Source organism: Camarhynchus parvulus, chromosome 9, assembly GCF_901933205.1.
Source record: "Camarhynchus parvulus chromosome 9, STF_HiC, whole genome shotgun sequence".
Taxonomy (NCBI): domain Eukaryota; kingdom Metazoa; phylum Chordata; class Aves; order Passeriformes; family Thraupidae; genus Camarhynchus; species Camarhynchus parvulus.
In genome coordinates, this window is record NC_044579.1 from 3877971 (window position 1) to 3890940 (window position 12970).

General features: G+C 42.7%; 1 protein-coding gene across 1 annotated transcript; it reads right to left on the reverse strand.

Moving 5' to 3' along the window:
• Positions 1 to 854: 854 nt before the first annotated feature.
• Positions 855 to 9327, reverse strand: LRRC34 (leucine rich repeat containing 34). Its single transcript, XM_030954605.1, has 11 exons — positions 9320 to 9327; positions 7958 to 8079; positions 6974 to 7095; positions 6751 to 6815; positions 5935 to 6018; positions 4808 to 4936; positions 3505 to 3600; positions 2741 to 2895; positions 2498 to 2653; positions 1324 to 1450; positions 855 to 1058 (listed from the first exon to the last, which is right to left on the reverse strand). The coding sequence occupies exons 2-11, from the start codon at positions 8071 to 8073 to the stop codon at positions 855 to 857; spliced, it is 1254 nt and encodes a 417-aa protein (XP_030810465.1). The 5' UTR covers positions 8074 to 8079; positions 9320 to 9327.
• Between the last annotated feature and the right edge of the window lie 3643 nt (positions 9328 to 12970).

The following is a 12970-nucleotide window of genomic DNA, read 5'->3' on the forward strand; positions in this document are numbered from 1 at the left end:
TGAAAGACTTGAAGCAAACCTCTGCTGTCCTGTTTGATGACTTTTTCTGTTTAGGAACATAAATTAAGTCACTTCTACAGGAATGAGCAGAGTGAATGGAAAAAGGAAATCAGCAGAGTGATTCCCAAACTTACACAAAGTCTCTGTCCAAGCCATTACACAATGTTTACCATTACATGCATGTGTTGTCTTAGTCGTGTAGGAATTGGGGCTACAATGATAAAAATGTTTTTAGGCAGTTTTCATGAGATGAGAAGAAATCATGGCATGAGATTTGGTAGTGGTTTCTATTTGTTGTATAAGAAACAAGTATGTGCTACAATTTAATCAAAATTCTATGTATATCCCAGCAAACTGGGTTCACCAGCTTTAAGTTCTAGCATGGCCGTGGCTTAGTGCTTAAGTTCACTTACCTTGGTTTTAAAAATGTCACTACTGGAAGATCAAAAGGATGCAATTGCTTAGGAAAAGGAAAGAGTTCATGGAGAACAGTGCTAACAAATGGATTTACCCAAAGCTCTCAGCTTCAGCAGGAATCTGACTCTGCAGGATACCTGATCTGCTGCCCAGCAGCAGTCCTGGGTGCTGCTTTTGTCAGTCTGCTCTGCGTGAGAGGTACAAATCTTTTCGTAGTTACAGACTTTTAATAGATGGAGCATGACTTAGTAACAAATTTTGAGGTCATTTCTTTGATACTTTCTCTCTGTTGCCATTTCAAGCAGGTGTAGATTCCTCCTAGACTCAAACCCCAAAGAAACAACATGCAGCAAACGTGATACTGATATAACCTATTTTACTAGAAACCACGTAGGGAAAGCTCAGGCTCTGGGAGGGCTCCAGGGGTGCAGGATCGCTCACAGGTACTCCGAGACAGGGACGATTTCCAGGCTGGCGTTGGCGGCGCCGGGGGCCACGGCGGCGCAGCGCGGGCTCCAGTAGCGGTGCTTGGCCAGCCCGTGGGACAGCTCTGCCAGGAAAATCTCCCCGTCCACCTTGTAGGGAGCCACATCTGTGCAGTCCGGCTGCAGGCGCTCCACCGCGATCAGCTCCGAGAATGCCTGCAATGAAGGAAACCGGGGATTTAACACACGGTGGTGCTTCCTTTGGACTGCGGTGAAGGCTCTCACACGGCACTTTGTCCTTTCAGAGTGCTGATCTCCAGGGAGGCTCATCCCAGCACCACCATATTATAACCACATTAAAAAGCCCAGATAAATCAAGTGTTTTGTTCAGCTAATTGCTGTAGTCTTTCCAACTATAGAAAGACAAGTTAGAACAATCGAACCGCAGCCTTCTCAGGTGAGTTCAGAGCCAAATACTTACCGCACAGGTGCTTCTGTCAAGTTTGTTCCCCCAGATGTAAATATGGGAAAGTGTCATGTTGGAATGCATTGCCTGTGCAAGAGCTACAAGTCCTCTGCCAGTTATATTGTTGCTTACAATGGACAACCTAGAAAACAGAGAAAATGTGTGCCAAACCATAGAATTCCCATCTCTTGGTTAAAAATAAGAATTTAACCATGAATTAGTCTTATTGTTATATATAATATATAGAGATAACTTTTTATTTATAATATAATAATCTATTTGTATCAAAGCCAGTCCTACTCTAATATTTTCAGGTTGCCTAAGGCAGCTGGCCTCTGGACTTATTCTATTTCTCAAAGCACTTTCCTGACTCTTGCAGCCAGGTTGTTCATTACTGAGTTCTTCAGTGTCAGTGACTTTGCTGCATGGTGGCCGGGTCTCATCTCTAGTCTGCTTTGAAGCCCAAGCCTTGGCATTTATCCAGGCTAAGCTTTGATCTTTGTGGAGCGGCAGTTATTTTTATATTAGTGAACCTGCGAGGCTTTCAGAGGCACCTCGCAGCCGCCACCTCCTCAGTCTGCTGCTTAAAACTAATGGCTTCAGGTAACACCTTTGATCAGCTTTTATGTCCTGCCGGCGGGGGTTTAACGCGGCTGCAAAAGACACCCTGATGGAGAGATTACAGCTCTTCTGGGTTCACCCGGAAGCGAACTTAAACAGAGGATTTTCTTAAGTGTTGGAAGATCAGAACCAACAAATATAGTGCCTTATCCCAGCGTGGAATCTGATTATCTCAAAATTCTGAAGGCCTGCAGTTCTTGTTTTCGTTTGCGCACCATGGGGACCTGTGCTTCAAAGACGCAGAAAGAATGAGCAGATCAATCGCCTCACCCTCTCAGAGTGACTGCGAAGCTGTGAGAGCTCTGAGCACACCTGGGGCTCACCTCCAGCACCCCAGGTCTTAGAACAGCTCACACGGCAGCAGACACAATGCTTAGTAAAGAAATCCCACCCAATCACTCACGGGCTTTTTTTCCCCAAGAAGGAAAAATTGTCTAACACATTTGGAACTTCCTGACTTTCCTATTTTGATCAACATGAAGACACAGAGCTGTGATGCATTTCAGGCAGTGCAAAGTGCAGGTTTCTTACCTGCACTCTCTGGGGGAGCTGTGCCAGTACTACTTACGCCTTCAGAGTCTTGTTCCGCGTTGCCAAGGCCTCACTCAGGTAAATGGCTCCAGCATCTTCTATTCGGTTTGCATCAAGATCCAGGATCTCCAGGGTTTGGTTCTTTCTTAGTAGCTCTCCCAGAAATTTGGCACCATCACAGATGATGTTATTACTGAAAGAGAGATGCACGTTATAAATTTTATTTTTTATAAGTTGCTAGAAAATGAGTTTCTAATGTGCCACATTTAATCACTCTCACCAGCTAAGGTCAAGGTATCTCAGGGTGGAGTTTTCATACAGGGCATCACACAGTCGCTCTACACCAAAGTTTTTCATTTCATGTTTGCCCAAATGTAGCTCCACAAGAGAAGAATTACTCCTCAGCATCCGAGCTATATGAACTGTGGTCTCTTCCTAGAAACATACACCAAATTTTATTAATCTGGACTTTAGGATAAGATACAGTTGTGCTTCAGTAAAAGGAAATTATGCAACTAACTGCAAGATCTGGTCATCAGTGGTGTTGATCATTCTATTCGGTATATTGTATAAAAATAACCACAAAACAACATGTTATGATAAAGCTAAAAAAAAAAAAAAAAAAAAAAACTATAGAGATATTTGCAGTTTTACAGTATTGTCTACATCCCTGCAAATATCAGTGAAGCATAAACATTTAATTATGTCTAATCAGTTTCCCTCCCTGCTATTGCTCTTAAAAAATTGAGTCAATCATTGCTAATATTTGAAAGTATTTTGTAGTGATGCTAATTATTTCATACAAGAATGAATTGGTCACAGTTTTTACTTGATCTTGGAGATCTTTTCCAGCCTTAAAAGTTCTGTTAATTGTATGCAAAAGAAACAGGACTTCTATGGGAAAAAATATGTCCTGCCACTCTAAGACAAAGGAAGTTTGTTCAAAGTTGTCCTGTTTAGTTCAGAAAAAATGTCCATAAATACATCAGTACTGACTTGACTTCTGCCCCTCTCTCTGAGCTGACTCCACAGTCACTCACATACCTGTTGGGTGGATAGCAAAGGACGATTGAGGTTTATGGCTCTGAGTGATTCGTTCTGAGTCAGGGCTATGGCTGTTGCTATCAGACACTGCAGGCCCTGGAAATAAAAATAAATTCTTTAGAGAAACATATTCAGTGTATAGATCAAGCTACCAAATTGCTATTACTATTATTTCTGCCTTCATCTACTCTGGAGGTAGAGAGATGGGACTACTGCAGTCAACTGCTTACAGACACACAACAGATTTTCTGATAATACCAAAGCCAACTGCCTATGGAAGAGCAGAGTGAAATTAGACTAAGCAGTACAAATGACTCTGCAATTCAGAGAATAAAAAGCAAGAATAATGGATCTGAAAAATACTTGTCCATTCAATTGAACCTATGTTTTGATTTCCCTGATTTATGAGGCAAAATCAGCTTATGTGTGTTCCCCTAATATTTATCCACCAGGTAAATTCAAGTATGAATCAGGCAAATTTAGATTTTTTTTTAATATCCTTCTAATTTGCCCTCTATTTTATATTTATGCTACTTTTCAAGTAGGCTGGGCTGTACACAAAGCCATCTCATTTTAAACCAGCTCTATCAACTCCCTACCAAGCTTTTGAACAAATCCTACACTGCCTACACTTCCCTCATTCATGTATTCATAACACCTTCACACTTTCTGAGGGTTATTCCCCCTTCTGGCTCAGAAGCAAATTCTGAATTTCCAGGAGACAAATGCAGGCTTTTAAAAGCAAGCCACAACCTCCTGAGTCTCCCTGTGCACAGTATAGGAAGTCTCAGTGCCCAGCTCAGGAGGAACCACATTGTCCAAGAGTAAACTGGGTGCTTTTCTACTCAATTCAGCACTGCTGTGCTTATGTCCTTTATGGGTCAAGCTCTGAGAGGAGCAGCAGAGCTATGGGATGAGTGACTTTCAGGGGTTGCAGCGCTGCTCACTTTAGAAGGAAAAGATTCTCCAGGGAATGAGAAGTCCATTCTTCAAAATGAATTATACAGGACTTAGCTCAACAGAAAGGAACAGCAGAAAAAACCTCAGAAAATGTGCAAGCCAAGCACTTGAATTCCTAGAGAGACACGGTGGCTCTAAAATATCCCCAGTTCTGACTTCACAGGTGCTTTATGCAATGTGCCTTTCCAAGCACACATTGCAATATTATATATTCTGTTACCTCTGGCTGTCACAAAATCAATGACAACAGATGGCATTTCCCCCTAATTAAGCACTGCAGGACCCTTGTAATACCCTTGAAAGACTTATGTTTTATTGCTGACAATTTTACTGGGTTACTCACCACATCACAGTCTCCAAGATCCAACTTCTTTAAGGTTGAGTTAATTTTTAGCATTGAAGCAAAAAATATCCCACCTTGGTTTCCTATTCTGTTTCCAGTCATTCTCAGGTGCACGAGACTTTGATTGCTCTAGACAAAATTTAAAAATATATATATATTCCTTTAAGATGGCCTGGAAAACAACACTATCCTGTTTTTTAATGTGAATTCTGCTGGTTATCACACAGAGACAAAACAATCTTCCAGAGGAATTGTGTCCAAGTGATAACACCGGCTCAGCTCTTGGCTCAGGCTCCCCTCAGGGGCACCAAATATCAGAGTCTGCAAGCAAAACTCCTCTATTTGAAAACTTCTGTTTCTCCCAAGTTCATGAATTTCATCACACTCATGAAAATAATCCAGGCAAATATTTCTTCCTAAATTGGCATCTGAAATGCAAATTGCCTTAATACTAATTTAAATCTGGTAAGCCTTGTATGAGCCCAGCATTGTACATCTACTGCACAGCCTTAGTGTTTTGGAAGCCTGTCAAATTTAGTTGAAATCAGTTCAGGGTTCAAAGACTGTGAAGGAGGAAGAAAGAGCTCATGTGAGTCTCCTTTCACAAACACAACAAATCTTACACACAAGCCTCATTTCCTTGGGAAACCACATTAAAAATAACAAACTTGGGTTTGTGGTGCTGCTGTAAGGCAAAGTTTTGAAAACATGTCTCAGACATCTTGAATCAAGACAAATATTGATGTCAAAGTACAGGCAAATGTAATTTAATTTTTGGATGAAAGAAAAAGGAAAAAATTATGGCATTATATATCCTGTAGTATAGCATTTTTCACACAGAAAAACCCAGCTGCAATAGTTGTGCTTTTTATAGACAATTATGTCTTTTTAAAGATAATGAATTGTTAATGGCAGCGCAGTGCAACTTTCTCTTGTGTGAAATCTGATTTCTGTAGTGTGCCTTGGGAAACCAGGCAATCCCTGTGACACAGCAACATGCTGAATGGAGCAAAGACAGAGGCTCCTTTCAGCCAGCTCTGATGTTGGCAGCACAGCCAGTACTGGTCATCAAAAGCAAAAAGATTAAAGGAGATGCCATTGCCTAGATCTCCCAGGCAAATACTCACGTGGAGTGCTCCTGCTATCAGCTCTGCCCCACTTGTGCCAATGTCATTGAACATCAGGTTCAGGTACTGCAGAGTGGAGTTTTCCTTGGGAGCAAACAAAGCAGGAAGCAATGAGAGGTTTTTTTTTTTCCCAAAACAGAGCTGTATTTTCCAAAAAGGAGATACACATACAAAACTCTGCCCTTTGCATCATTTCAGGCATTTCATGAGTTGGAGAAGTAGTTAAAGAATCCCAAATTATGTCAGGTGATGAAGGCAAGGCATAAAACCTGTCACGGGGAGAGCCCTCATGGGGCCTGAGGAACCACCCAGGAACCCTGGGCATGAAGAAGGTGACCAAGCTCAGATGCACAAATTCAGGCATTTTGTGAACCTAACCTAACCTCATATTCTAGGAGCACAGGCACAGGGTGACAACTCACTGTTTTTCACCTGTATCCCAGTGCTTACAATGACAAAAAGGCTGCATTAAAATTCCCTATGTTTAGGTCTATAAAAAAGCTAACAGAGATTATAAAATAGCTGAAACAAAGGCACTGGCACACTTCACACAACCATTACCCCCTTTGTTGAACTGGACTGTGAGCCTAAAAGCCCCATAGTTTATTCCATCATTCTTTTCTCAGGACACCACAGCCAAATATCCAAAGGCCTTCTACCAGAAATTAAAAATCTCCACAGAGAATACAATCTGAGGTTCTAGTGATAGTCAAAGTTGTTGGAATTTTGCCAAACCAGCTCATTCTTGTCCCAAATATAAATATTACTATAGACAAATAAATTACAAGTTGCTGAAAGATAAACATCTCTTGGCACCTGGAGGAATGTTGCCATGGTCTTTGCTCCAGCATCAGTCAATAAATTATAGGCAAGATCCAAACCTGAAAAAGATGAAGAATAAGGAAAGTGACAGATGCATATCTACATTGAACTGATCTCTGAACAAAAAGAAACAAAGATGAACTAAGGCTGAAATCAAGACTGATCTTGTTTTCTTGTATTACCACAGCAATGTCAGACACACAGGGAAAAACCTTACCTGTGACAAAGGCAGCTTGGCCCAAGACAGAGACAAGAACTGCAAGATCATCATCTGTAACTCTTGGCACAGGCACCAGGTGATTATTTCCAGCCAATTTTAATGTGATTCCTTTTGTACTTCTGCAGTAACATAAAAATGTAAGCACATGGGGAGAAGTAAAATGATAGAGAGAAATGAATTTTCTCTCCAGATCAGAGGTGTGCCCGTGCCTGCCCTCCCTGGAGCTCTTGCACAGGGATATCTGCTGCCTCTGCTGTGGTAGCACCACCACAGGGGATGTGATGCAGGCAGTACCTCAGCACTGCCCTTTCTGAAGGCACTGCTCAGCACTGAAAGCAGGAATAACCAAGATGAGGGGAAGGCAGATGGAAATAAAGATTATCTCAAAGGGTACCTCCTCATCTTCTTTTTACTTGCCCTCTTTCCTTTATTTACTTTATCCTGCCCTCAGGATCAAAACATGACACAAACCATCTCATTTTCTCAGTTTTTTCCCCAAAAAGGACAATTAACTTTGATCCCAGCACCATCCATGAGAAGAAGCAGTACCCAGATCCTTAAAGAGAGAGAATTTAGGTGGTTAATAACTTGGCAGGATTCAGAGACAACTCAGGGAAGCATGACCAGCTGGAAGGAATGCAGCTGAGGCTTTTTAAACAGGAGTGAGACACAAAGAATGGAGTTAGGATGACTAAACAAGGGGTTTGGCTTCTTTAGGGGACAGAAAGGCACCTTCCTGTACATTTTTCACTTTTTTTGATTTCACTGCTTGTAAAGCTGCCCAGAAAGGATATATAGCTACAAGCTTCTGCCAAGATGATGTCAAGATGAGTCAAACCAGAACTTCAGCAGTAAATGTTAAATTTGATTTGTGTTTAAGCCTGAAACCGTATGAACTTTGTCATATTTCAATTCCTCATCTTGCTACCCCGTTTAAGGCTTTCAGAAGCATCTGAAACACCTTGTTTGTTATTTTCTTACATTTCATCATTTTTATCAGCTTCTTGAAGCACACGAGCAATGAAGGGGTTTTCAGGCTGGCTCAAATTTTGACAGGCCTGCACATAATGCAGGTGAAGATCTGCAACAACCGACATGACCTGCTGGAAAACAAAACCAAGTGTTATTGTATCATTTTGGCAGCCTAGCAACCAGAAGAGATCTGCATAGCAATACAAATGGGCTCGGTGTGGAAAGGGTTACAGTTCGTGGTTTGGAGTAACAGATACAGGAAAAGCATGAGGAAACGGCGGGTGTGTTTTCGATGCGCTGTAGCTGGTTAGAGCACTGTGCTAATTATACCAAGGCGGGCCGTTCACTTCCGAGTTTTACTTGATTATTCTTCTTCCAGCTTAGCGTATTCTGTGATAAACTCAGAGATAAAAGTATCTGAGCTAACAGAGAAGTGATCCCTGCGACAGCTGAGCCCCGCCGGCCTTACCTGAGCCATGCCCACCTCTCCCCTGTCCCCAGCTCAGCCTGCCTGACCGGCCCGCGGTGAGTTCGGTAACCGGGCCGCTCCGAGCTGAGCTCGGTAACGGAGCCCGTTCCCAGGGACCGTGTCCGAAGCCTGTCCTCAGCCCGTTCCCAGCGAGGCTGTCCTGGGCTGACAGCAGGAAGCAGCGGGCAGGGGTTGCCAGGAGTCCCCCCTGTCCCTCCCCTGTGCGGGGCTGAGCCCACACCCTGGACGCGGAGTTGGTCTCCGAGGAGCCTTTGTAGAGCTGTCCGTGGTTACACGGATCAGCTGTTCCTTTAAAGATTTCTGTGCTGGCCCTTTCCAGCAAATAAATCCCTCTGGTGATTTCACTGCTGCCCTCCTGGGCAGGAGGGGGTGGGCTCCATTTTCCTGCGCTGCAGCACCGCCAGGAGCGGTCTGTGCTGGGTCTGTCTCGTAATCTCCTGCACAAACTTCCCCCAGGTTTGAAGAATCTCCCTGACACAGGGCGCTCAGACTGTCTGGACAGCCTGGAGGAGATCCCACACCAGTTCTGCTGCTGGCCCTCCCTTTCCCGTGTTCATGCGAGGAACACCACGTTACACACTGCACCTGCATCCTCCACCAGGTTAATCAGTGTCAGGATGCTAGATCTGAGCGAAAAACGCTTTGATGCTATTCCTAAAGGAATGTACACTATGAAAAATGTATTTGTTCCTTTGTTTTACTTTATATTTTATTGATACCTCCCTTTTGCACAATCCAAGTTCTCCATTACAACCGAGTGTCGTTTTCTCTACCACAGTGAGAAGGGACAGTGCGCTGGTACATGGCCGAGCATGGGTTCCTCATTATCCCTGGCATCTCAGAATTCAGGCAGAAAAAAGCAAGAACGTGGAAACACTGACCTTTGTGTTGAATCATAAAGATGGAATCCTGACTGGAGGGACTGCTGCAGTTTTTCACATCTTTTTTTTTCTGTGTACACTGGGAAAATAAGAGCTGCATTTGCACAGAATCAATATGTCACAAAGTGAGCAAAGGGCAATTTAAAAATGGATGTGATATTGTTAATGTCTTTAACTCCATGAACATTTGCTGTTCATTTGATGATGAACAATTATGCACCCTTGGGCTATGGAAGTGCAAGAGTATTCAGAGACATCCTTATTTTGGGCCTCAGAATACACTTTCCTTTTTATTTAATGCAATGCTTTTTTCCCAAGGATTTTTTTCACTGGTGCAGTTTTCTTCTTGTAGGTTACATTTACAGAAGTAGCAATTTATGCAAAAGACTCACTTTCAGATTTCATTAATTTAAATTGCTCTCTGCGGCACTGTGCATACAAAGGAAATGAAGAAGCAGACTAATGTTTCTGCTAAGAAATAAAATTAAACCCATAAGAAATCTTTCCAGCACAGGAAACAACATAGATGTCTTTGCCAAAATTTCCACCATACTGTGAGGTATAATGTGACATTAATGAGCAGAATATTCTGCGTTCATCTATCAACAGTAATGCAGCTCCACAAAATTTTCTTAGGAGATTTCTTCCCTAAAAACAAAATTCCAAAGATTACTATTTCATTGACATAATATATCTTTTTAATGACTGTATCTAGATACCTGTGGAGGTGAAGGAACTGAAAATTTTAAATGCCTTAGCCTTTCTGAAAATAAATTCAGTATCTTTCCAAAGGAGATCTTTCTCCTGGAGTCATTAGGAAAGATTATAGCTGGGACAAGATAAAGGAATTAAATGACTGCCAGAAGACATAAGCAAATTGCAGGCAGGAACAATAGAAGGGGCAAGATCTTGCTCTGCTGCTGCATGGAAATTCCATGGACTTCAGCTGCTCCCAAATGCAGAAGTGAAGGGACTCTTAATCTCTTTAGGTACCTGGTGCAGCATCAGGCCAGAACTGTCAGACCAGGAATAACATCAAAGCTCAGCATTTAAAACTCATGTTGTCTCCGTGTTTAGTAATGATCCTAACGACATCACATTTTATAAACCTTACTTATGCACTTTACCTCCAGAAATGATCAGTACCTTGGAAATATGTTTGGAAATATGGAGTAGGATTCCAGACAGGCCACACAATTCTACCAGGACGTGCATTACCATCCTGTCTTACAGAGGTGTAAAAAGCTGTTTGAAAGTATCTCCACACTTTGGCAAAACTGTTCACTGATGTTTTGACGATCTGCAGTTACAGCACTTTGAATGACTGCAAGCTGTCATTGCCTTAGTGGCACTGCTCATCTCTGACATGGCTTGGTGACATTTGGGATGTGTCTGTGTATGGCAGGCTCATTTGAAAGCAGTGGGTCTGCAGGATGCAATTTCTGCCATGATTCTGGTCCTGACACATCATAACTCCTTTGTTATTAAAAAGAACCGTGACAAACATAATATTGCTACAATTCTTGCATGCCAAATCTATGTGCAACCATGTCTTTCCACAGCACTTGACAGGCAGACAGCTGTTTGTCCTAGACACAAGAAGTCCTTGTCTAGTTTTTACTCTGTACTGCTCTGCTACCCTTTAAGCCCCTGAGTTTCATCTGCAGTATACACAGAGCATCGAGCTAGACTGTGCAGGTTCAAAATGCAGAGTGGGTGGGAGCAGAACCCTTTGTTCAGTTCAACTGGCTGGTCAGAACTGCAGTGCTGCTCTCCCTCCCCTTGCCTCAGGGAAGGTGGTGCATCCTGAGGGAGTTGGTGAGAACCAGAGTTCCATCTGCAGGTAGTGCTCTCTGAATCTGCATCCAGGGCATGGGACTCATTTCTGTTTGGCTCTTGATTGATACTGAAATCTCATTAATATGCTTGCTGGCAGGAGAGAGCTGGGACTGCAGCAAAGTGGGACGGCTCTGTTCTGATTTTCCATTTCACTGGGTAACTGAGGCTGTTTTGATTGTTTGGAAATGTCTAATGAAATTTTTTCACTCTAAGTGAAGGCAAGGAGGAACTGAGAGAAGGATGAATCGGAAACTGCCAAGGAGGAAATCACTGGAAGAGAGATTTCTGGACAGATTGGCAGACTGACAAGATTTTTAGTAGAGGTGATAAAAGGAACAAAATCTTTTTAGTGGCACAATTGGCATGACAGAACAATAAGAGGGCAAAGACTGAGCAGGGGGATCAGGGGCAGGGGAGAATTTGCCAGCAGTGGGTCTGTCCTGAGCTCTGGAGCTGAGATTGAGGAATCCAGCTATGAAAGAACAGGAAACCCCAACACTGAACTTGAGTTCAGTTAGGAAGATTTCAATAGAAAGTGGACGTTAAAGGTAAACTGGAGAGAGAGGTTCAAGAGGGAAAGGATTAATTCAGAAAAATTCTCACAGAACAGATAAAAGATCAATTTTCCAGTTGGATCAAAGGTGGATTTGAGGAGGAAAGTCACATGAAGGCAAGGGATAAATAGAACAGGTTGGTGAGATGCTGTTCAACAGACATGGTGGCTTTTCCTCATTAGAACAACTGTCCTAGCTTAACTCACTGCTTGAAAATCTCTCTTGTTAGCCCTAAATGAAACAGGGGCTCTTTGCTTCATTTCAGAGGTTTAAGATCCCACACAGCAATTCCCTGCTGCCCCTGACCAAGAGACTCCAGTTCAACTCACATTTCTCAAAGCTGGGGGAGCCAAGTGCACTTTTCAAGTGGAACTGAAAGTGGAACCAGGAAGTCCAGGGTGACTCTTACATGAAATCATGGACTAAATGATCAATAGGTATCAGCATTCAGCTGCTGATTATAGCCCTCAACAGGAAAAAGCTGATGTTGGAAGGGTTGCATGGACTGAAAGCTGAATATTGATCAGCATCTGCAAGAGAGAACTTGCTGAGGGGGGCCTTAGCAAGTTAGGAAGGTGCCACTGAATGATCCTGTTGTGCCTCTCCTCCAGGAGATTGCTGCAGCATGTAGAGATGCTCAGAGCTAATTGAGCAGCACTTTATCCCTCAAGCTGCCTCAGGATTTCTCTAAGACTCCTCACTCAGTGGGGCAGATCTAATATCTTTACTTCCTAAAATACCTTACCGATGAATAATCCCACTGCAGTCCTGGAGCTCACGTGTGGGTTAACATGCTCCATGACACAAGTGACTGTGCCAGAATTTGGCACTTATTGATTGCTCTGTAACCAAAATTCTTGTTAAGGTAGCAGGACATATCTCTGATTTAATGTATCATAGCTTTTTCCTTGCCCCTGAGACTTGCAAAGACACCAATTAAGTGTTTCTTACCTTCATTTTATGCTGATTCTCTACACAGGACTCATCTACACTATGAGATAGCATCAAGGGCCAGAGCAGAGGCAGACTAGCTCCTTCTGTATTCTCCTTCCTGGACTAATCTATCATGTTGAGTTGTTGGAATGGATGCCAAATCTCCCACTTATGTTTTAATTAATTCACAAAGAGGCAAAAGTTTGAGGGGAGAAGAAACTAACATATCAAAGATGGAGGTTTCAAGTATTTTCACATTAGAGGTATTTTCTGAGGCCACATTCACACTGCCCACCCACCTGCATCAACACAAACCCCAGCCCTT

Bases quoted from the DNA above. Each gene is read 5' to 3' on its own strand.
- LRRC34 (XM_030954605.1), bottom strand. From the start codon at position 8,073: ATGTCGGTTGTTGCAGATCTTCACCTGCATTATGTGCAGGCCTGTCAA. The intron at 6,019-6,750 runs GTGCCAAGAGAT...TTTGCTCCCAAG, and splicing joins CCATGGCAACATTCCTCCAG to GAAAACTCCACTCTGCAGTA. The intron at 1,451-2,497 runs GTAAGTAGTACT...TCTGTTTTCTAG, and splicing joins CGGAACAAGACTCTGAAGGC to GTTGTCCATTGTAAGCAACA.